Source organism: Platichthys flesus, chromosome 20 (genome assembly GCF_949316205.1).
Source record: "Platichthys flesus chromosome 20, fPlaFle2.1, whole genome shotgun sequence".
NCBI classification, from domain to species: Eukaryota; Metazoa; Chordata; class Actinopteri; order Pleuronectiformes; family Pleuronectidae; genus Platichthys; species Platichthys flesus.
The window spans coordinates 447,281-472,585 of record NC_084964.1 but is presented as its reverse complement, the minus strand read 5'-3'; the positions used below and the strand labels follow the sequence as shown (position 1 = coordinate 472,585).

General features: G+C 41.6%; 1 protein-coding gene across 1 annotated transcript in view; it reads right to left on the bottom strand.

Annotated features, from left to right (window-relative positions):
* fasn (fatty acid synthase) overlaps window positions 1–24,089 on the bottom strand; it is a 72,848-nt gene extending 48,759 nt beyond the window's left edge. The window contains exons 1-8 of the mRNA XM_062378931.1: window positions 23,886–24,089; window positions 8,450–8,585; window positions 4,016–4,168; window positions 3,628–3,801; window positions 2,632–2,832; window positions 2,322–2,444; window positions 784–899; window positions 432–566 (exon numbers count right to left, since the gene is read on the bottom strand). Coding sequence (XP_062234915.1) covers window positions 432–566; window positions 784–899; window positions 2,322–2,444; window positions 2,632–2,832; window positions 3,628–3,801; window positions 4,016–4,168; window positions 8,450–8,576 — 1,029 coding nt within the window. The 5' untranslated portion in view covers window positions 8,577–8,585; window positions 23,886–24,089. The remainder of the gene's footprint in view (window positions 1–431; window positions 567–783; window positions 900–2,321; window positions 2,445–2,631; window positions 2,833–3,627; window positions 3,802–4,015; window positions 4,169–8,449; window positions 8,586–23,885) is intronic.
* Between the last annotated feature and the right edge of the window lie 1,216 nt (window positions 24,090–25,305).

Sequence of the window (25,305 nt, the reverse complement as noted above, 5' to 3'; positions counted from 1 at the left end):
TGCCCCTGATAACTGTTCCTGAAGTGTGTGCGTGATGAATGATAAAGAAAGTGCTACTGATTTCAAATTTCTTGATTATTTATTGGTTATTAATAATTGACTGATCAATAAAATGTTGCTTCTTTCATGATTATAATTTGCCTTTGCTGATGATTCGGTTCAATGATATTGTTGAAAAACATTTGATTTACATGTATTAGCCGATTTTGATATGCAATATAATAATTTATATATTAATTTCAATGTATTTTTGCTTTGTTCATTTTTTTTATACGAACAGCCAAGTGCAACTTCTTGAATGACTTTCAGTAAAGACTGTATGACAGTTGTACATGTCCAGTTAAGACATTCAGAACGGTGTAAAACACACAGAAGCAGGCTGAAAATATCAAAAACATCAGCTAAAATTAAAACAAATAAATAAAACTCACCTTTGCAAGGGCAGCAAGACCAGACGCCGGTTCTGGATGACCCATGTTGGATTTGGTGGAGCCAATTAGCAGAGGTTCTCGTTTTGATTGACAGAACACATTAGCAATGCCATTCACTTCCTGTGGGTCCCCAACCTTCATGTAGAAAGCAGAGATGCCATAGAGGTAAGACACTTGTGGAGAGTGAACTGTGATGTACAGTATGTGTGTAGATGACTATCAATGTCAGTGTGTTCTGACGAATTACTATTTTATGTCTTATTATCTTTATCTATTGTCTTGTGAAACCAATATTTGCACTGAAAACCGTCTGTAAGTTTAATTATGAAACTTGCTTATTATATCCACTGACCTTTGTTCCTGTGCCATGGGCTTCCACATACTCCACCTGCTCAGGAGTTATATTTGCCTCCCGGTAGAGAGAATGAACCAGTCTCCTTTGCATTTCACCTGAAGGATACGTTACACCTGAAGGACCAAGAGAAGTGCGTAAGGACACAAAACACATAAAAATACTTAAAAATAAATATGATAGACCTTCAGAAGATATTTCAGTTAATTTTTGTAATTGTCATTTCTTAGCTGTATCCAAACAACATTGCAGCAAGTTTAAATTAATCTGGGAGCATCAAGATCTTTTTGAGTTTCTTTCAGTTTCTCTGTGAAGTATCTCTAGCCAATCTAATTGGGATAAGATCATGAAAAAGGAGCAACCAACAAAACTGAAAGTGAGAGTGCCCATAATGTATACTTTTCAAAGATGTCAATGTATTGCAATACCTCAATGGTTACGCAGTTATTACTACTGATATCAATTATTGTGTGAGCTACAGAATTAACCCCACTTGTAACCCCACTCACACTATGCAATAGAGCATAGTTTTATCTTTAACAAACTACTTAGATGGTGGAAATAGTTATATGTGAGCTATACTTAACAGTCAATTAACAAATACATTAACAGTCAATTTCTATTTATTTTGAAACTGCACATTGACGACAGTAAGTTTGCTTTGATTTTTCCCAACACTCCATTTTAGTCAAAGCAACAATGTAAAAAAGAACAGTTTATTTATTCATTTCTGTTTAATTTACTGTTAGGCTGTTCTCTGGAATCTGCTGTAGTTTACTAAATATAATTTCTAAAACTGTTATTTTACATTCTACCTGTTGAGGTATTTAACAAGTAAAATAAGAATGATCCTTTTTAAAAAGTTAAAATTCTTTGTTTGATTGACAGTAGATAGCAGGCTGAGATCAGGCAGGGCAGGGCAGGGCAATGAGACTGTGGGACGGGGGAAGAGTGAGTTGTCCACTAACCAGATCCAAGTCTCTTCCATTCTGTGTAATGAACTGTTCTTAGGCAAGATACGTTACCGCAAATTCCCCCTGACGGCTGTTCCAGTATGAATGATGTATGACACAGAAAGTGCTGTACATACCGTAGATGCACTGTATGAATACATGTGTGAATGGGGGAATTCATTAGTCATCTACTAGTTGTAGATGTGGTCAATACCTACTGTTTCCGTGTAATTTAGTTACTGGATTTAAATGGTAAATGGTTTTGTATTTGTATAGCGCTTTTCTATTCTTTGATGTCCACTCAAAGCTCTTTACAGTACAGTTCTACATTCACCCATGCACACACACATTCATGCAGTGCATCTATTCGCGGTACTTTGTTATTCTATGGGGGGGCCATTCGGGGTTCAGCATCTTGCCCTAGGACACTTAGGCATGCAGATGGTTCAGACTGGGGATCGAACTGCCGACCTTCAGGTTGGAGGACGACCACTCTACCCAGCCAACAGCCGCCCCAAGCATGTAGGTCTCATGCGTCAAAGCATGAGAGTATAGAGATTACAGGCAGTTAATGTGACTTCTCACCTTGCTCTTTGTATCCATCTGTGTTGTTGCCAGTGTTGACCACTGTAGCATAGACCCTTTTAGCCATTGATCTCTTGGTCAGTAGCACTGCCACTGCTGCCTCAGAACGGCAGTATCCATTACCTGACAGAATGATATAAAGGTCAACTTTATACAAGAGTGCAACTAGTGCAATTAATATAGTTAAAAACACCTGACTCACCCAGGCATAACTATGTGTGTGTGTGAATAGAGAGTGAGAGAGAGAGAGAGAGAGAGAGAGAGAGAGAGAGAGAGAGAGAGAGAGAGAGAGAAACCCCGAAATGTTTACCTGACGAGTCAAAAGACTTGCAGGTCCCCTCAGGACTGAGCATGCCTAGTTTCATGAACTGCACTGAGGTGTTTGGCTTGAGTATCAAGTTGACTCCACCCACAAGAGCAGCATCACACTGGCCCTGGCGAATGGCATGGAATGCATTGTCTAAAGCCAGCAAGCTGGAGGAGCAGGCTGTATCAATGGCAGTGCTGGGGCCTAGGGTAGGAGAAGACAGTGGATTAAATCTAGAAACAATATCTGCAAAAAAAATAAGCCTGGGATAATCAGGCCTCTGTTTAGGCATCCTCTAAATTACAAGTAATTTCAATAACCTACAATGCATCTATATCCAGGTATACCTGAAAATATGCAGTGACAGACAATTCTGCTGTTATCAGATCCAGTTCAGTTTTGGTAGATTTGATAAGCTCTTTTTTTCAGTTCTATTTCATTTTCCTATTTCTCTGACACTAACAAGGACACTATAGACATTGAAAAAAAAAGAGAGACAATGTGAGAAACACGTGACTACACAGCAACGTTCCAGTATTTGGAGCATATACTGCTTTACTTTAAAGCAGCCAGGACAGGGTTTTTGAATGTCACAGAGCAATTACAAAATATGTGTTGACATCCCAACAAAACTTCAGCACAGTAATACATGTAATTTTCAGTATAAAGTTAGCAGCCAGGAGGTTGCTCTCGATGTTTGATATAGCAAAGATGAAATGCGGCCTGAAATGAGCCCTAAATTGAAAGGTTAGACTCAGTCTACATCCAGTATACAAATACATACAAATCCTTGTATAGTTCGTTATAATTCATAGGGTTAGGATTACTCTCTACTATTTAGTAGAGATTATTTTGCCAGAGGTAATGAGAAGAGATAGTAATTGATTATTAACTGACAATACAACTAGTATTTTCATGAATCTATAATGTTATCAGACCAGCATTAAACTAAAAGCCAAACAATGAAAGCTTATGTTGGACCTAGATGTGTGTGCATACCACTGAAGTCAAAAAAGTAGGATAATCTGTTGGCCAACATGGCACGCTGACAGCCAGTCATGCTGTAGCCCAGTAGCTCCTCTGGATCTTTGCTGAATGCCTCGCCAGCTTCCGAGCCACTCACCCCAATGTAAACACCGGTTTTACTGCCACGCAGTGTGTTCGGGTTCAGGCCTGCATCACAAGATTATACTGTTTTTACAACATTCTCTTAACATTTCATCAGGTAGCCTCACTCAGAGCATACACTTGCCTTTAAACTAAACTAAAGAGTTTTTGAAATGGTGAAATTCATTCATATTCCAGAAATCATTTACTTTATTTCCTCTTCCACTTTTTCTATCCACTTTCACTCGTATTACTTTTATTCATTAAAAAGTTTCCTCACCTCCATCTACAATAGCTTCATAGGCAATCTCCAGCATAAGACGGAGCTGGGGGTCCATGGTGTTGGCCTGTTTGGGGTGCACTCCAAAGAAGACTGCATCAAAGTGGCTGATGTCTTTCAGTTTACCATTCCTCTTTGGAAGACCATACAGACCTAGAAAAGAGCAAAATTGGTGAATGGTAACTCCCAAAAGAATTCCTCACAAAGAAATAGATTCTGAGCACAATGGAAGTAGACTTTGTGTCATATGACTAAACATCATACCATCATCACACATAATTTCCCCAAAATTTGAGAGAAAGTAAGGAAATTTAGGTTAAAAAGTGAATTTTAACCATTACCTAAAACTTGAATGCATGATCATGGTGAGCAAAACTTCTTACATGCTGATAATGTTTTAAAGTAATAAGAAATATTGCCTAAGTATTACTGGAACAATTACTGGCCAACATATCCTGTGAGACTACCTTCTTAATATTGGTCTTTTCCAGTAAAATATCTACCTAGGAGACCATCAGAGAGTGTTGTTCCTTTTACTGTGCATACCCAACAAATAAAACGGCTCTACTTCAGAGAGACTAACAGACTCCCTTTTCGTGGACAGTGGATCAGTCCACTCAATACTTTACTGCACATCTAGCTATAGTGTAGTTTGTCAGACATGATGAATAACAACACTAAAGGAACCTGCTCACACTCGCTGCACTTGTTCAGGGAGTGTTCCCTGTTCTCACAAAAACAATAGCAGCACCAGGGCTGTTGCTGAGGGAGGAGGAGTCATCCTCCAACCAATAGCTTGGCTGCTCAAACCCAGTCTTGCCCATCTGCATGCAGAAGTGTCCTTGGGCAAGATGCTGAGACCCGAATTGCCCCTCATAGAACAAAAAAGTGCTGCTGATAGATGAACTGTATGAATGGGTAATTGAAAGGGTTTATGGTTTTCTGTACTTTAAAAGCTCTGTATACAAACCGTTTACATTACTCCATCCTAAAACCAGTTTCAAGATTTCTGTTTGTGAACATATAAAAACATATCCTCTGGATGCTTATGTTTCCTCTTCTATTCACCCTGCTCTCCCTTGATGCCTGGTGTGTGGTCTCACAAGTGTTAGCTAACCCAGTCCAACCCTTTCAGCCAATGAATGCAAGCTCAAGATGGTTGCCAGACACTGAGGGATGGGTATTTTACTTATTAGATGGAGGATGGGAAGGAGAGGTGCAACATAGTCTATGAATACAAAATAATCAGTTATCAAAACATAAAAATCTGTAAAATAGAGATTTGTGGTTTGAGGACTGAAATGCTTAATAGGGATATTTTTATTTATTTATTTGACGGGATCAGGATGATTGACGGATTGATGATTTATCCTACTTTTTGAACATGAGGTTTGTGTTTCAGTTAGTTGTAGTCACTACGAAATGTTTCTAAATCATTTTCTAAATATTTTTTCATCACTAATCATGTTTGTATCACTGCTGATTCAAAAAAGCTTTGCCCATGAACAGTTTATTTGTTGGGGTACTTTAGTGTGTGTTCCTCTGTAAACCTTGCAAATTAAAAATGTATAATCACAGCATAATATAGAAGAATTATAAATGCAGCAAAATAATTTTTCTGCACTGCTGTTGTTACATAACATCAAACCATGTGTGAACTAATATTGTTATTCAGCCGTTTTATATATTTCTGTACAGTTCAGAAAATGGCTTAAACTTTTGTTTCTGTCTGTATATGCACATTCAAGATTAAAACAAGGATAGATTTCACATCAAGTGCTGAAATAAACTAGAAATACTGCAATGCGGTTGTAGGCCTCCGGCAACCAGTGCATGGCCATCTACATTTTTTTTGTTCAGACTTATTTGACATTACCGTGACCTTTGCCTATCCATTCTATCAATCCATTATCTACACTGCTAATTCTTCGAGGATCGCAGAGGAAACTGGAGCCAACACCAGCTGACATCTGGCGAGAGGTCAAATGTCCTCTGATATCTTCCTACAAGGTGCATTCACAATCACACGGACACATAATTTTGTGGCTAAGTGTACTAGCATCGCCACTTCCGGTGGACTTTTAGGCTTAAAACGCAGTGTAAATGATCTTGAGGTTTACGGACACTTGGATGACACCACACAAGCAGTATGGAGGCTTGTTATGTTTTTTCTGTTGTTTTATTACATCTGTAGAATAAAACAACCGTTGACTTCAATTGTATTGGATTCTGCTGAAATGCTGTTTACCCCTGAAACTCCACAATTTACACACCCCTCCATCAGAATAGTGGTGAGTAGATAATGAGGGAATTTGTTGGAGAACTAGCCCTTTAAAAGGCAACCGGTGAAGGAATGCAAGGATTGGCGTGATATGAGACTTGTGTTTTTTTTTCAGCAACTTTTGCTTTTCAGAAACTAGCAATTTAGTAGCACTTAAATGTCACTTACTTATATCACTTTGTTTTGCTTTAGTTTTGAAGAAATTGTACTTTCTTGATTCTTATTGTTCTGGGTTTGTACCCTCAGGGTTGATGCACTTAAGGCCAGCGCATGCTTCTGCGTTTTCAGAGACATGCAAGAAGGGGTATGCAAGCACGAAAGAGCCCCTTGCGTGCCCCTTTGTTGTGTTGCCAAATTTGTGATTAGAAAGTATGACCACTTGTATAACCCGTCATTGACGGAATACAAGGACACGCAGATGGCCTGCAATTCCTGGAAGGACATCTCGACTAACGTCGGTTTGCAGGTCGATGAGTGTACGAAGCTGAGGAGAAAGATCAGGGACAAAATTGTCCTCCAGAAAAAGTAAAAGTGTGACTGCCACACACAAAGAAGGCGTCTCAACTGCCACGCCCCCCCACCCTGAGCAACACGGTTGAGTTGCACTATCAACAGTCCGCTCCAGGGCAGGGGGGCGTGGCGGCGTGAGCCTAGTCCTTCGTATTTTTTTCTGTATGTGGTCGTCGGAACAAAAAGTTTGGACACCCCTGGACTATGGCATATTGATTGCATTGCAGTAGTCCAGGTGGGAAAACGCAAAGGCATGTATGAGCTTTTCTAATTCAGGGAGAGATAAAATTACATTTTAGATATATTTCATGGGTGCAAGTAGCAGAATTGAATGATCTCATTAACGCGTGTTTTAAAATTCAGTAGGGAATTAATTGGACAGCTGCAATTTTAGCTGTTGATTTAATATTGGTTGCCAAAGGCCCGAGAAATGGTAGGAGTTTGCCTGCATGCTGCTCAGGGCTGAAGATTATTATGTCTGTTTTGTTTTAATTTAACTGAATGACCTTAAATGACATTATTGCCAATAAAAAACTGAAAATCCTCAATCTGAGGGATACGACTTGAACAATCTAAGGTCAATACCGGAGATGCAGACACACTGTGTTAGTCTATTGCTAAAAAAATGTATAATCAATGGTGTCAAATACAGCACTGAGGAGGTCAAGGAGCAGTAAGATGGAAGATCACCAGCATCAGCAGACATCAATTACTCTCATCTGTAATATTAAGGAAAGCTTTTTCGGTACTGTGACATTTGTGAACTCCAGACTGGAATTTATCAAAAATGTTAATATTATCTAACGGCTAAAAGTTGGGTTTGTACCACCTTTTCAAGAATTTTGGATTTTTCAGGTGATTCCTGAACCATCCCTTTGTTATGCTGCTATAGGTTTAGACTGCTAGGGGAACTCCCATCTCTCTCCCTCTCTCTGCCCTCACAACAATTATTATTATAGTTATCATTATATTATAATTATTCATATTATTCATTATCATCAATATTATTATATGGTGCTGCTAACATTAATGACATCTTTACATCTATAATTATCATTCCTATTATCTCACTATATCAACTAGTCTGAAAGATCTGAAACATGATGGTTACACAACTATACCTGGCGACAAACAACTATAATTGAATTGAATTGATAAAGATGTCAACAGTTTGTGGTGATGAGAGCTGACGACAGGCTCGCTGTGCTGGAAACAACATCCTGTAATCTCCGCAGCAGAATTAATATGTTACATCCTGTCTCTGTTTGTTGCACCACCCAGAATTTGTTGCTGTTGCAAATCTCCCACTGAGTTGTTCTTGTGCAAAAGGAAAACTGCAGAGAGACTCCGTACCCAATTCTGCTGAATCCTCCACATGACATGTCTGAAATAGGCTGTACAGACTAAAACAAAGACATGAAAGGATGCTGGCTTCGTTGCTTTAGTGATTGTCATACTGGATTTTTGCTGCTCTGTGAAACATATACAATTGTGTTTCTAATAGCTACAAATTGTGCCTACCTCTATCAATTTTTGCTGAGTTCAATCTGATTTTGACTACAAAATAATTAGGTTGAGAGAGAGTGAGACTGACCTTCCACTGAAGAACAATCAACAAAATCCAGCTTTATGTGGAGTCTCACCTGGTGTCCATCGCCGGTTGTCCTCTGTCACCATGTCCACACCATTGATAAGGTTTTCCCAGAATTCCTCCAGATTGTTGGACTCAGGCAAACGTCCCGAAATGCCTGCTATGACTATCTCATCCATCCTGAGTTACTGTGAACAGAGTGTAAGAGAGATATGCCATTAACATGAGAGGGTGCACATTTTATATGCACTGTGCTCAATGATTGATACCAGACTGACTAGCAACAAGTCTTAGTAAGTCTGTTAAAAGCCCCCAGTTGGTCTAAAATGCTGCAGCATTACTTCTGACAGGAACTAGAAGGAGAGATCATATTTCTCCTGTCTTAGCTTCTTTGCATTGGCTCCCTGAAACATTTCGAAATATAATTCAAGATCCTGCTCTTCACATAGCACAAAGCCCTCAAAAATCAAGCCCCTTCATATGAAAAAGAGCTCATAACACCATATTGTCCCAATAAATCACTTCAATCCCACAATACAGATTATCTTGTGGTTCCAAGAACCTTTCAGAGTAGAATGGGAGGTGGAGCTACCAGGCTCTTCTCCTGTGGAACCAGCTTCCACTCTGGGTTCGGGAGGCAGACACCATCTCTGTATTTAAGGTTAATCTTAAATGCCACTAACTTTGTGTTTTTTCCCTCCCATAGTCTGTCTCTGTCTCTATCTCTTTGCAGGTATGACTCCAGCTCTGCAGGATTGCGAGCTGCTATCATTAATGAAATCTTTACATCCAGAATTATCACTCTTTTTGTTTTCATTATAACAACTATTTAGAGCTGAAACCTGATTCTGTTCCTGGTCTCTCCCTCCTCATTCTCCACCTCCATTCCATCTCCCCTCTCCTCCCCATTTTTCTCTGCTCACCCCAACCTGTCAAGGCAGATGTGTCTGGTTCTACTAGAGCAGTGGTTCTTAACCTGGGTACGATCGTACCCCAGTGGTTCGGTGAGTCACTCTCAGGGGCTTTGCCACAGTGCACGGAGGGGGTGGAAGAACTGAGAAGGAGAAGGAGACACCGCTGCCATGTCCCGCCACACAGGACGGTGTTTCGACTGTCGACCATAGCGAACTGCTGTCGACCATAGAGTACTGCTGTCAGTGCACCTCAACAGAGCGGGGGGGGGGGGGGGGGGGGCAGATACCAACATGAAAAAACAACGGGGTGGACCCGCTGTTAGTTTCAAAAAGTTTCTTCGCAGTGTTAGATTACAAATATTTAGTTGCTTAGTAAAAATGTGTTACACAAAATAAATTCAGGCCACTCATAATATTCGTCGACTTGTGACGTGTTATTTTACGTCACTTGTGATATTCCTTTAATCTTTCAATCCCTTCATTGTAACTATGGTGAGCAAAAAAAGAAAGTGGTTGGACCAATACGTACAATATGGATTTATGTGTATAAAGGAAAGTGATGGGAGTCAGCGATCTAAATGCACGATTTGCACTGCCAAGTTGAGCAATTCTATTCTAGCACCGGTAAAACTAACGAAAAACTTCCTAAAGCTGCATGGAGATGGGAAATACAAGTACACAACCCTCGCTGAATTCAAGGTGAAGAGAGCCAGATTCAATGAAAAGGCACTCTGCTTGTTCTCGGTTGATGACATCTTGGCTCTAGTAGTTGCAGATCTGATTTCAAGCCAAGCAAAATTCAGCCTCCAACTCAAGGAGACCATCGACGTTTCCAATCAAAGCCAGCTTCTTGTATTCGTGCACTATATGAAAGAAGATGTGATAAAGGAAGATTTTTTATTTTGTAAGCCTCTTACAACAACAACCATGGCAGTCGATGTGTAGAAACTCGTGGATGACTTCTTCAGAGAAAACGATCTTTCGTGGAATATGGTTTCTGTAGTTTGTTCGGACGAAGCTCCAGTCATGCTGGGACGACAATCTGGTTTTGGAGAGCTTGTGAAATCCGATGCACCACACATCATTGTTATGCTCTGTGTTCTGCACAGGCATGCGTTGGAAGCAAAAACCTTGCCTCCAAAACTGGCACAATAATTTGGCATTATATTATAATGATCAGCGCCGCTGCGTCATGATCAGAGCAGAAGCTGCAGTTGGTTTGTACCGAGTTTGAGTTTCTGTGTCCTCTTCCACTCTGCTCTCACTTGAACTAATAAACACTCAACACTAGATATCAGGACCTGATCAATACATGAATTAACTTGGTATTTGTTTGATTCGCTCCAGAGTTTATGAGGCTGCATTTAAACATAATGAAAATGACTCGTCAACATGTTGTGCTCAGTACAACACAAGACGTGACGATCACATTCAGGACTCAGTGTTAAAATGAATGGAGCGACACGCAGACATGATCCGACACCATCGATTCATAACCAAACACATGTCACTTAATCATCCCAATATAAAATGTACTATGAACGTTAACTAGTTCATTTTCATCTGCATGAACTGAACTGTGAACTCCTTCTTTTTAAGTGTCAACTGGCACCATACTGCTTCTACAGATGGGCTTAGATTGAGATTTCACATTTAATTGTTTAAACGTTTGGTTGATTATTTGATTTAAAAAAGAAAAGAAAAACGTTTTATTCAACCATTTATAATTGGATGATGACATTGGAAGTTGGTGTTTAACGAATAACCCTGATTTTAACACAGACATCAAGAATAATTTCTTCTCAACATTCTACACAGTGTCTATGTAACTTTATCCTAATCAAGTCTGAGATCATCTTTTAAAATGCACTACAGATGGTACATACCACTAAATTATTTGTTTTGCTGAAAACTTGTCACTATTTAATTTAACTTAAAAATGAATTCTTTTTTAATTCTAAGAAATTCTTAGAAATAGAATTTGTGAAGATCAAGATCAAGATTTTTTTATTGTCAAATGCACAACAATAAAATGAAGCAGTCGCTGGCAGTGAAATGCTTGAGTCTTATGGCTCATGAATGAATGTGTGACATGTGCTTGTAAGCTGTGGGCCCCTAAGAGCGATAGCAGCAGGTTCAGTATGTGCATGCACAATTACCAATCACATGTATACAGTTTAACACAGCCTCTCCTGGAACCGTCACATTATCGTGGTGGAGAGGTTTGCGTGTCCCTGTGAACCTGAGGGCTGTGTTGTCTGGAGCCTTGTGCTCCAGGTAGGGTCTCTCATGGCAGAGTGGTCTCAGGTGAGGGGCCAGACTAAGAATGGTTCAAAAAACCTCAATGAATATCGGAAAAAGAGGAGATGGGACCCGGCGCGGAGGAAGCCCGGGGCCCCCGTCTGGAGCTAGACCCAGACGGAGGGCTCAATGGCGAGCGCCTGGTGGCCGGGTTTGCCACGGAGCCCGGTCGGGCATAGCCCGAACAAACTAAGGTCAGGGGTCTCGACGGACCAGACCCGGGCGGCAGAAGCTGGCTCTGGGGACGTGGAACGTCACCTCGCTGTGGGGAAAGGAACCAGAGCTTGTGAGGGAGGTGGAGCGCTATCAGTTAGATCTGGTGGGGCTTACCTCCACGCACAGTCTCAGCTCTGGTACCGTACTCCTGGACAAGGGTTGGACTCTATTCTTCTCCGGAGTTGCCAAGGGCGTGAGGCGCCGGGCGGGTGTGGGGATACTCATAAATCCCCGGCTGAGCGCCGCGGTGTTGGAGTTTACCCCGGTAGACGAGAGGGTCGCCTCCCTACGCTTAGGGTTGTAGGGGGGAAAACTCTGACTGTTGTTTGTGCTTATGCACCAAACAGCAGCTCAGAGTACTCTGCCTTCTTGGAGATCCTGAATGGAGTCCTGTATGGGGCTGCAGTAGGGGACTCCGTAGTTCTGCTGGGTGACTTCAACGCCCACGTGGGCAACGATGGAGACACCTGGAGAGGCGTGGTGGGGAGGAACGGCCTCCCTGATCTGAACCCGAGTGGTCGTTTGTTATTGGACTTCTGTGCTAGTCATGGATTATCCATAACAAACACCATGTTTGAACATAAGGGTGCCCATAAGTGTACCTGGTACCAGAGTACCCTAGGCCGAAGATCAATGATCGATTTTGTGATCGTGTCATCTGATCTGAGGCCGCATGTTTTGGACACTCGGGTAAAGAGAGGGGCGGAACTGTCAACCGACCACCATCTGGTTGTGAGTTGGATCAGGGAATGGGGGAAATTTCCGGATAGACCTGGTAAGCCCAAACGAGTAGTGCGGGTGAACCTGGAACGTCTGGAGGAGGCCCCCGTCCTAGGTATCTTCAACTCACACCTCCGGCGGAGTTTTTCTGGCATTCCTGTGGAGGTTGGGGGCATTGAGCCGGAGTGGGCGGTGTTCAAAGCCTCCATTGCTGAAGCTGCGGCGGCTAGCTGTGGCCTCAGGGTCTTAGGCTCCTCAAGGGGCGGTAACCCTCAGACACCGTGGTGGACACCGTTGGTCAGGGAAGCCGTCCGATTGAAGAAGGAGGCCTTCCGGGATATGATATCCTGGAGGACTCCTGACTCGGTTGCAGGGTACCGACAGGCCCGAAGGGCTGCAGCTGCTGCAGTGTCGGAGGCTAAGCAGCGGGTGTGGGAGAAGTTCGGAGAGGCCATGGAGAAGGACTTTAGGTCGGCACCAAAGTGTTTCTGGAAGACTATCCGGCACCTCAGGAGGGGGAAACGGGGAACCATCCAAGCTGTGTACAGTAAGGATGGGGCTCTGTTGACCTCAACTGAGGAGGTCGTTGGACGTTGGAAGGAACACTTTGAGGAACTCCTGAATCCGAATAACACGCCCTCTATGTTGGAGGAAGAGCTCGAGGTTGATGGTGTTTCATCGTCAATTTCCCTGGTGGAGGTCACTGAGGTGGTCAAACATCTCCGCAGTGGCAAGGCCCCAGGGATTGATGAGATCCAGCCAGAAATGCTAAAGGCTCTGGGTGTTGAGGGGCTGTCATGGTTGACACGCCTATTCAACATTGCGTGGGAGTCGGGTACAGTGCCAAAGGAGTGGCAAACCGGGGTGGTGGTTCCCCTGTTCAAAAAGGGGGACCAGAGAGTGTGTGCCAATTACCGGGGCATCACACTTCTCAGCCTGGTAAAGTCTACTCCAAGGTGCTGGAAAGGAGGGTTCGGCCGATCGTCGAACCTCAGATTGAAGAGGAACAATGCGGTTTTCGCCTCGGACGTGGAACTACGGACCAGCTCTTCACTCTCGCAAGGATCCTGGAGGGGGCCTGGGAGTATGCCCATCCGGTCTACATGTGTTTTGTGGATCTGGAGAAGGCGTATGACCGGGTCCCCCGGGAGAAACTGTGGGAGGTGCTGCGGGAGTATGGGGTAAGGGGGTCTATCCTCAGGGCCATCCAATCCCTGTACTCCCAAAGCGAGAGCTGTGTTCGCGTCCTCGGCAGCCAGTCAGTTTCGTTCTCAGTGGATGCTGGTCTCCGTCAGGGCTGCGCCTTGTCACGAATCCTGTTTGTGATATACATGGACAGGATATCGAGGCGTAGTCGTGGTGGGGAGGAGTTGCAGTTCGGTGGTCTGAGGATCTCGTCACTGCTTTTTGCAGATGACGTGGTCCTCATTGGATTATCGGCCTGTGACCTTCAGCACTCACTGGATCGGCTGGCGGCCGAGTGTGAAGCGGCTGGGATGAGGATCAGCACCGCTAAATTTGAGGCCATGACTCTTAGCAGACAACCGATGGATTGCTTACTACGGGTAGGAAATGAGTCCTTAGCCAAGTGAAGGAGTTCAAGTACCTTGGGGTCTTGTTCGCGAGTGAGGGTACTATGGAGCGTGAGATTGGCCGGAGAATCGGAGCAGCGGGGGCGGTATTGCGTTCGCTTTACCGCACCGTTGTAACGAAAAGAGAGCTGAGCCGCAAGGCAAAGCTCTCGATCTACCGGTCGATCTTCGTTCCTATCCTCACCTATGGTCATGAGGGCTGGGTGATGACCGAAAGGACGAGATCGCGGGTACAAGCGGCCGAGATGAGATTTCTCAGAAGGGTGGCTGGCGTCTCCCTTAGGGATAGGGTGAGAAGCTCAGCAATCCGTGAGGAACTCGGATTAGAGCCGCTGCTTCTTTACTTAGAAAGGAGTCAGCTGAGGTGGTTCGGGCATCTGGTAAGGATGCCCACTGGGCGCCTTCCTTAGGAGGTGTTTCAGGCACGTCCAGTGGGGAGGAGACCTCGGGGAAGACCCAGGACTAGGTGGAGAGATTATATCTCAACACTGGCCTGGGAACGCCTCGGGATCCCCCCGTCAGAGTTGGTCAATGTGGCCCGGGAAAGGGAAGTCTGGGGCCCCCTGCTTGAGCTGCTCCCCCCGCGACCCAACCCCGGATAAGCGGACGAAAATGAGATGAGACAGTTTAACACTCAGTATTTCACTTTCAAGTGAAAGAAATTCAAATATTTTCATTAACACAACGCCAATGATTTGTAATTGTAATGTATTACAAGTGTTTTGGAAAAGAGTCCCTCTGAGCATGCATGAAAAAGCACTTATAGTAGACAATGTCATCTGTTCATGGACTATTCTGTGTACATGAGCATATACATTTTGAAAGGTGTGTGTGTTTGTGTGTATGTGTGTCCCTGGGTGTGTGTATCTTTGGTCTTTGTTGCTTATTTCTAGGTCAGGCCTTTTTTGTATTATGCATCAGCCAATGACCTAGCAGCTTAGGACAATGTTACCCTAATTCAAAGCATGTACCCCTACCTCTGTGTGTACCCCTACACCAACTACGCCCATGTTGCTGACTTCCCCTCACTTACGATTTTTGTAGAAATGAAAAATCCAACCATTATGAAAATAGTAAAAATAAACTATAGTATTGCAAAACAAAAATTTATTTGAGATTTCAGAATCAGAATCAGAAGACATTCTACTGTTCGTAAAAGTGAGTGGAAGTTCCCAGAGGATAATAACTCTAACTGCTATAGCAGAAACCTCAGTTGAGAAAACTTCAATCATGCAAAACCTGACATCAGAAGAACGTTTTTGATTGTTTATTTGTTAGGTAGCGGGATATTAGAAAAACTACTCAACATTTTGTGGAGGGGTAGTGCATTACCCATAACATTTTGGTGCAGATCTGGATCAGACTTAAATCGAGGATTTTATTTCTTTGTTTATCATTGAAAGATTAAGTGTTTATCTAACATTTTCATTAATTTCCCAGAGAATTATTCATGAATTTTTATTAGAAAAATACATTTTAGTGTACTGATATTTAGGGAGTGTGTGCAATTTGGTTTATATCCCAAAAAAATCTAGAATTTGAATTTGGTTTCATAATAGGATTGTTGGGCCTAGGTATATAACCTATGTTATATGTTATATACGTTTTTTGAACATACTATTTAATTTTGTGATTTGAGAAAATGTGTTTTAAACAGATTGAAACATATTTATTATATACATTACATATCATTTAACGCTGCTTTTATCCAAAGCGACTTAAAGTAAGCTTTATACTTTGTATAAATGTTTAATTGTTGATTTTAAATCGATCCACACTCTTCAAAACAAGCAAAGGCCATGTAAAGCTCCTAGATAAATCATGATATGCAGGTTGCTGATCAAAAGCATATAAGTTGTTAATTATGGCATCATTAGCATCTGACAGTGCATAATACGACAACATCATCAGCATTACAATGAAAAAATACCAATAGTATTTATTTCATTCTGTGCACTATCAAACACAGCTCGTACACAGTAATGCATTACCATTGGATCAAATGGTTCTGCAGGGAATATTTTAACAAGGCAGGTTAAATTATGCAGCACCCTAATTGATCTACAATGAGGGCTCATGTCTAGACACAGGGGGGGGGAAATATGCTGCTGAAATCTGGTATTTCTTTATAAGTATTTATTGTATAAGGGATGGATATGTAGCCTCTGTAAGCCAAGAGTGGATTGGTTGTGGCGATCGTGGCAGTGTCTGACTATTCCTGATTCGTAACTAATCCGAAAAGGGGCCGAGAGGTGGAGCTGAGATTAGACAATTAAAGACTGGTTGCTGAAACAAGTTCTCCTGGCTCGATACTACCTAAGGCTAAGAAGCTAACACTAACCTTAAAAATGCTTCATATTTCTGTAATACAGAAATATGCAATTTTGCAATACAAAATTTGGTTGAAGTTTGCACAAATGTTCTGGGTTACCGTGAATTAGCAGAATGTTTATTTATTACATGTTTAACAAACAATTTAACGAGTGTTATCAAGTCAACTTCTCATGGATTACTATGGACCTTATACTAGGAGGTCATGCAGACTCACTCTGACATTTATCCGACATGCACATCCTCCGGGGAAACTACGGAGAGCCTGAGGAGACCAGTGAAGCAGAGAAGAGCCACCAGTTGATACAAAATGCTGCAGCAAAAGTGTGCAAAAAATCATTTTAAGTCACTGTCCTACACATATATTTCTGTATCTGTTTGTTGTGTTTCTTCATTGAAGCTACAATTTTCAAACTACTAAACCTTCTGATAAAAATTAACATTATTTAAATACATGCATTAGATATGTGTGTATACAGTATATAATTGTATGTGTATATTTATTCATACAGGGCATATATTCTGAGCACAGACACACACACACACACACACAGTGGAGGGGCTACAGCTCTGGAGGCTAACACTGCTGCAACTTTTGCGGAGAAATGCACATAAAATCCCGGGTATGAGTTTATTTTAAAGTGACAAACGGAGGCGGCAACGAGCTGCTGTGCAACTCGGGGTGCGTGTAGCAAATCTGTATGGGCAACAAAAGTTATAAGGCGCAGCTCTTCCTCCTCCTCCTCCTCCTCCTCCTCGCCCGGGGCATCACAGGAGAGGCTGTCCGCTGAGCGAGCACCCAAGCACCGGTACAATGCAGCCGGAGACCGGGGGGATCCTGGAACACGTTCCGGTTCTATTTTATAACAAAGCTCCACCTGCTGTTTCAACCAGGGCGACACACACAAAAGCAACAACTCGGGTTAGCCTCCGAGTGCATTGTTTTCTATTTATAGCCTTGTTTCTACCGGGGCGACACAAACAAGCTACGACTCAGAGAGCATTGTTCCTCCACTCAGGGCTATGCCATGTAGACCAACTATGATGTCAATTCTGGTCGTATTCCCATTCGACGCACTTTATCAGATAGTTTCTTTCCCTTCTTCTCTCGTCCCTTTTCCACCCATCTCTCCCCCAATTTTTTTTCCCCTCACATCCAAACATGTTGGCTTGGATGTCTGGATCAATTTGGGAAGTGTTGTGTTTCGCTACAATATTTTAAGGTCTTGATCACTTGAGTTAATGTATGCTGTAATTTGATGTCAATGGGGAGCTCGTTCCACCATTTAGAAGCCAGGAAAGCAAACAGTCGTGATTTTGTTGAGTGGTTAGCTCACAATGAGGGAACTAAGGGTGAACGATTAATCGTGATATGATAAAACGCGATTACAACGGGCGAAAGAGAGTAGGGCACCGGGCTGCTTTCCTCAGACGCAGCCAGAATGCCCCTGGACAACAAAACTCCTCTGATCCAGATGATAGCGAAGCAGGCCTGCATCACCTACAGGGTCCTTAAGTCTTCGGCCAACGTGGCGGACACACAGAGCGAGCTCATCTCGCCGATGACCGTGGTGTGGGCGGCGGACCGGAAAAGCAAGCCGAGCTCCGGGGTGGCGGGGCGCTAGAGCCCCCTGGTCACCTACATGCACATCTGCAAGACGGAGGTGTTCAGCATGGGGGTGTTCCTGCTGAGGCCCGGCGCCTGCACGACCACCCCGGACATGAACGGGTATCTATGGAGGTGCTGATCCGCAAGCTGCCCTTCCAGCGCATCCAGCTACGTACTATAACAACGCCGCATTCCTACACTTATAAAATGCAATTCAATGTGGAAGTAATCCAAGTATTCACGTCGATTTGTTTTCCGTAATGAGCAGTTAAATAAAAATGTGGGAAAGAATATTCTACACTAAATGTATCTAATATTGTGTTGGTCATATTTAAATCCTTCCTTACGTTTTTTTGGGGGAAAAAAGAGGATAAAATAAAAAAATTGCATATTAAATCACAATCGCAATATTTGGGGAAAGAATCGCAATTAGATTATTTTCCCAAATCGTTCAACCCTAGAGGGAACAGCAGGCAGATTGGCAGTTGCACAGCGGAGTGAAAAGGCTGGGGTGTAAGATTAGACCATGTCCTGGATGTAGGATGGGCCCGATACGTTCATAGCATGGTATGCAAGTAGTGATTTGAAACAGGTAACCTGTGAAGGGAGCGGAGTAGGGTGAGGGAATTTAGGTAGGGTGAAAAACCAGTTGAGCTGCTGCATTCTGGATGAGCTGCAGAGGTCGGATGTCACGAGCAGGTGAACCAGCCGGGAGGAAGTTGCCTTCCCTCCTGGCTGGTCTAGGCCGTCTTCTGGGTGAGAAGGGGACGTATTCTCCTGATATTACTGACCAGCCTCTAAAAGCACTTCATGATGGTGGGAGTCAGTGCAACACGGCAGTAGTCATTGTAGTTGGATGGAGATGACTTCTTTGGCACCGGTATAATGGCGGTGGTACTCTGCTTTGCTCCGTCACCGGCTCTAAAGGCAGTGCTCCTGGTCTTCAGCAGTCTGTGAACCTATCCTGTCAGCCATGGCTTCTATTTTAGAATGTGAAGTGATGGCTTTAGTGACAGTAACATCATTGATGCATTTTGAGATGTAAGCTATCACAGTCTTTATGTACTCCTGTAGGACGATGAGTTGGGTTGTGTGTGGCTGCTTGCTTGAAGATGTCCCAGTCTGAGGTGTCAAAAATGTCCTGAAATGCAGAAGACGCACCATCCAGCCACACACGTATCTCCTGCTGGACAGGTTTGGTCACTTTCACCAGCGTCTTCAATGCTGGCCTCATGCTGTTTTGTTGGAGGTGAAATTAAGTACAGTATGTTGTTTCCTTTGGTTGGAAAATCAAGGTGTTGGTGGAGTTTGGGTTAACTGTCTTGGGTTGGCATGTTTGAAAATCCAAACCATTATAAGGAATCCATTTGGGTGGGCTGTCTGTTTCTCACTGATAACCTGGTACAGTTCACTGAGTGCTGTCTCTCTGTTGTTGTTAGGGCTGGTGTGCTGGGTCTGATTAAGATCAACATTACCTAAATTTACAAATTTTGGCCACAATGAATTCAATGCCTACAAATAAAAGCCCAGAGGTCTGATTTATAACTGTTGCATAGACACAAAATTTGAAAACAGTTGAGATTTATAAAATAACATGATGGGAAAATGTGCGCATTTCCACGCAAACTCTGACTATACACACAAACGTGCACAAATAACAGTGCCGTCAACAATCACAATGTTTTTTCCCATGATCATAACTCATTTGTCAATATAGATCCAATAGATCGTTGATCTTGCATCTTTGAACTGAACTGAGTCCAATATTACACAGATTGAACCGAACCATCCCAGTACAAACACTAGCTTATAATAATAATTCTGTTATCTCCTATAGATTTGGGACATTACAGCTGTCTCCTCATTTAATAATCCTTCAGTTTTGGATGATAAAAATACCAACAGGCGATACAACAAGTTCACTCACATTTTGACTGTGTGGGTATTTTTAACTCCACCTTTGTATTCGATTTTTTTTTATTCCAGGCTCAGTTCTCTCTATAGTCCTCCCTCTCGCTCACTGTGTGAACAGCAGCAGCAGCAGCAGCGTTCCATTACAATATCATATAATCATAATTATGTTAGTGACATCACTGTTCAATTAAATCGCTCCTCACCTCCCCCTTATTAACAAACACCTTGATCTCAGTTTCCGAAAGTTTTGCTTCCTCTCTACATCGCTTGAAGCCGTGACTCTGTCACGATTCACCCATTGGTCAGCAGCCTAATTTAATATTCATGTGATGCTTTGAATTGACCATTTATGGATGAAAGTAGGAGTGTAGAGTGCGGGATATGAGGAAGATCTAATACGAAAGTTTCGAGCTGGACTGTGATTTTTAAAGTGAACATTGCGTTAAGTTCTGTGTGCGCACGGTTTTATAAATCTGAATTTTATTTTGCATACGCCATTTCCAGCTTTTGTGCGCACAACACTTTGAGTACGAATACCAAAATTGTACATGTATTGTAGGAACTTCGTGACAAAAAAAAAAAAATCACTGCAATCAATAAAAACTTTTATTAAAGAAAAAGAAGATCCATTTATTGGACCATGCAACAACTCATAGATTAAATCAATCAAACGGACAAATTGCAGTTTGCGTAACGAGGTTTAGGGGTCAACAAAAATTGCGTCCCTACTCACCCTTTTTCCTTCCTACACAGGTGAACAGGGTTACCCTATCATTATGACTTATGAGCCAAATTAATAGGATTTCACAAGTGAACAATAAATTACAAATATTCCAAATAACCCTCCCAAAATACAAACCCATTACATCATAACCAACAAATAATAATATACTTCTTTAACATATTTATGGATCCTTCATGTATTGATGTATATGTCGCACAATAGAACAATTTAAAAAATATTCAGGTTTTCATATTTATTTTAACAAATCCAACACTTGCCTCCTACATATGACACCAACAGAAAATGCTACAATGTAATTAAATATTTGGGAATAATTATTACACCACATTTATATAATTTGCTGAAGGATAACTGCAACCCTCATGTACATAAGATCAAAATGGATATCTGTAAATGGTGCACTCTACTGTTGTACCGGATAGGAAGAAACCAGGGATAAGGTACAATTTTTTTTTCAAATGTTTCCATTTTATTTATCTACAATTTATCCAACTCCCTCAACAAATATATATCTAAATTTACGTAGAGATATAATAACAGGATTAGTCTATTGTTGCTCATGAAGCCAGAATCCATGGGGGGTCTTGATCTTCCCAATTTCCAGCATAACTACTGGTCTGCACAATATGGAAATTTTGTAACCGGGTCACTGGGGAGAAAGAACTCACTGTCGGTCCAGATGGAAGCCAACATTATTGACCCCTTGCCTTTGGACTATCTTATCTTTATAAACAGATCACTTTAACAGTTCTCAATTGTTCAGTATTCTGTCTGTGTAATATAAACGGTTCATGTGCAATCAATTCACTGTACATATTCTCTCACATAATATATTTCTTTACATTGTACAATTACAATTATTAGTTTAATTTCATTTGCATTTTTCTGTATTTCTTTTATTTTTCTACTCATTACTGCTTATGTCTTTATGCTGCTGTAATATTGAAAATTTCCCCATTGTGGGACTAACTAAAAATTTTAATGAAAAACATGGATCAATATTTGACTGTTATCAACACACTGCTAGCCTGGAAGGATTGTACAAAAAAACTTGAATTATAACGTTTTAATCAAATTCTAATACTTATTTAAATATACAGGCCTGTATCTGGGAAACAAAGACAACCGGGCTACCCGAGGAGCACATCACTTTTCAAACCAATAAGCAATGTGGGTATTTTTGCTTGTGCACAGGACAGGGGGAATACAGCGATTTCTCTGGGAACAGTCATTAACATCCTCTTTGGCTATAGGTACTCTAATCCATCATTCTTCTGCCTTCTACTATCAAGAGATTGGAGGACAACATTCAAAGGTAAGCTCAGATAAAGTATTACAAAGTGACACAACTACTGTTAGCCACTGGAAATGCTAACACTACAGAGAATGTTATTCACAGAATGTTATTCCTTTCCTTTCATAGCTAACCCAATGAAGATAAGAAAGTAATTAAGGGGGAAGACCTGTGTTAACATCAGTGATGCGTTTAAACTGTGAAGACACCACAGATCATGGGATGAAAAGGGATGAGGAGGCTCCAGTTTTTCTGCTTATCAGGTGGGTAACGTTAATAAACTTTTGCGTTTTAAGAGATTCAATAAGTCAGTATAGTGTTGTCGCATTTCCTTATGTCTGAGGTGCCTTATTTCATCTTTTTGAGACCAGTGGCTGCCTTGGCAATGCGTGTGCATGAATGTGGGGGGTAGAGCTTCAGTAAAGGGTGGGGTTTATTTGTTTTGGTCGTGCCTCAGAATTATTTATACCAACTTCATAAATTCTTTAACTACAACGCATTCAAAACAAAACAGAAATCTCCGGAGGCTTAAGGTCAGAGGTTTTGCAGCAGAGAGAGGCAGATTTGTAATTTGGTTTTGTAGCAGAGAGAGGCAGTTTTGCAATTTGGTTTTGTATTTATTTTTGCGTCTGTTCCGAGGAATGCTGGCTCATTTGGACATTTGGTCGACCTGGGGGCTCACACTTAAACATTTGTGATAGCCCTCTGCGGAAATTAACGGAGATTCCTTGGAGTTCAGTGCATGTCTCAAAGCAGCCCCCATATGGGCAATGATATTAAAATACTTAAGGATCTGAAAAAATTCTTCCACCACTGACTGTAATGTAGCTTGAATGCTATTATTGCACTAGTTTAACCACATCTTTTTTTCTATTACATAATATGACACCCAATGGTCACATATCACTCTCTTCAGATGTACCTAACTCAGAAATATTTGAATACCAGCCGTACTGTCACTCAGGTATTAAATGACTTCCAACACTTTTTGCCTTGAAATAAACTATACAAAAAGTAATAATGGACTATGTTGAGGAGCTCTGTCCACACTTTTTAGCTATCTCTTAGTGATCTATGCAAAAATCTATTTTTGGGGATTATTTTGCTGCAATACGTATCCAGTTCTTGCAGATGCATACAGAGGTATGTCACAGCTTATATTAAACATTCCCTTCACTACTGTTACAGTGTGAATGTTGAAGGTTCAGCTAATAATTGGACATGAAAGTATGCTGAGGATTTATATGTTGTACAAGATTATATGGCTGTTGAGAAAGTAACGTATTTCTTTAACACATTTACAAGACTGTTACAAGATCTCGTCGTCGTCCCCCAATTATCCAGTATAAGTACCAGTCTAAGCTTCTCTGAGTACAGTAAATCAATAAGATCTACGATGACTTTGCAGTTGCGGCATTTATCAATCTTTGTTAACATTTTTGGTAATTTAAAAAGGTTGATGGTCATAATCAAAACTTTATATAATATAGTATAACATGTATATATATATATGAAGAATGAGCTACTACTGGGAAATAATTCCTAATTTTGGCTTGAATTTGAGCCACAACAAAGTGAATCTCCATCAAGAGGAAACGAACGAGTTACATTTGCATATGGTGTTCTCAAGGTGAACAAAACTATTGACCAAAGAAACTATGTCCAGTCATCCCTTTTCATAGATAAAATTGCCTTGCCATGCCAAATTAATGGAGTTTTAGTTTAATATAACACCGCCATTAACTGTAAACAAATTACAAAGACAGGTTTTCACCGTAAGAGACACATTCATGCATGTTAGCGACGACATAACTATCTGAACACCAAAGCTAGTAACCATTAGTGAACTTACCTGTTTTTCACCGACGGTGTGATGTCTCTGCAAAATCACTACTTCGGGCCACTTGGTGAGATGTATTGTCTTGTTATTTGAGTTAGCTACACCTCGATAGTCCACGGTAGTGTTCCTCGAACCTAAACTGTAGGGAGGAAAGGCTGCCTCTGTCGTTTCCCCTGTGTGAAGGGTAACCTTCGGTGCATCAGTGAATTTTTTTTCTCTGATGAATTTAAATGTCTCACATTCTGTCTGGCCACGCCACATGGGCTGACAGTTCGTACAGTCCAATGAGAAAAGAGGCAGGCCTCTTAGATACAGCCCTTGATGGAGTAATTCGTTGAACGCTCCCGTGTAGTCGGACAGAAGAAAAAAACGGTGGAGATGGGGTTACTGGAGTTCAGATACTCCCCCTCCTCCTACAATACCCAGACTGCTTGTGAAAGCTGCATCAGACGATCGATTTGCATTAAAAGTTTTCTACCCAAAGATGAAATAAGAACGTTTAACTTAACGCATTTCCTGTCTGTTAATATCTTTATGGGATTAAGTAGTTGCAAGTTACTCCATAGATCACCGGAAGTAACAACGCATTCAACTGCTCAGCTCTATTTAACTTTTTACAATAATTGTCCAAAGACTTTCTGGTCTATTAATCTGGCATTCAAAATAAACATATAAACGGTAATAGTGGTATTGAGAAATTGTACAGAGTACGTTAATAACCTCTTCATGACAATGCCAAATCATGATTATGTTTTAATATATTATATTATATGGTGACCCCTTTGAGTGGTGTCTTGTCCTGTTATTTATGAATAATTATAAATTGTGGAACTGGCAATGTGAAACATTCATAGTGCGCGTTATTGACACCTCTCATTAACTAACTTGTACCTTTTACAGCCTAGGACACACATATCATATGTTTTAGTTCTTCAGGCATTCGTCCTTTTCTTAAAAAGCAGCCTATCAGGCTTTACGTGTTCCTGTTGAATTTTACGCTGATAGGCAGCCTAACGTTAAAGTGCAGAACTGGTTTGGGAAACGTGGGTACACACGCCGAAGTGTTCTGGGAAGCATATAAATTAGCCAATCACAGGGTGGGGGTGTGAGGTTTAATCCAATGACCATAGGCGGGAGGGTGCTGCTGGGAGATAGGGTGATTACAGGGCGGGGCCCTGATGATGACGTAGACATGAACGCTCGTCCGACTCCTCTGGGTTACTGGAGTTCATGACTTCACATAGCATGATGTTCTAACGAAACATCATGCCTGCTTTTCTTTTTACCATTGACCTACTGTGGTAAACCAGTAATAACAGGCTTAATAAACCCACTGTGACCCTTGTTCAGAAGCAAACTGATGGATTCATTGGATGAAATCATAGATCACATTTTTAATTATAGACTGGCTTGACAGACAGACAGACAGACA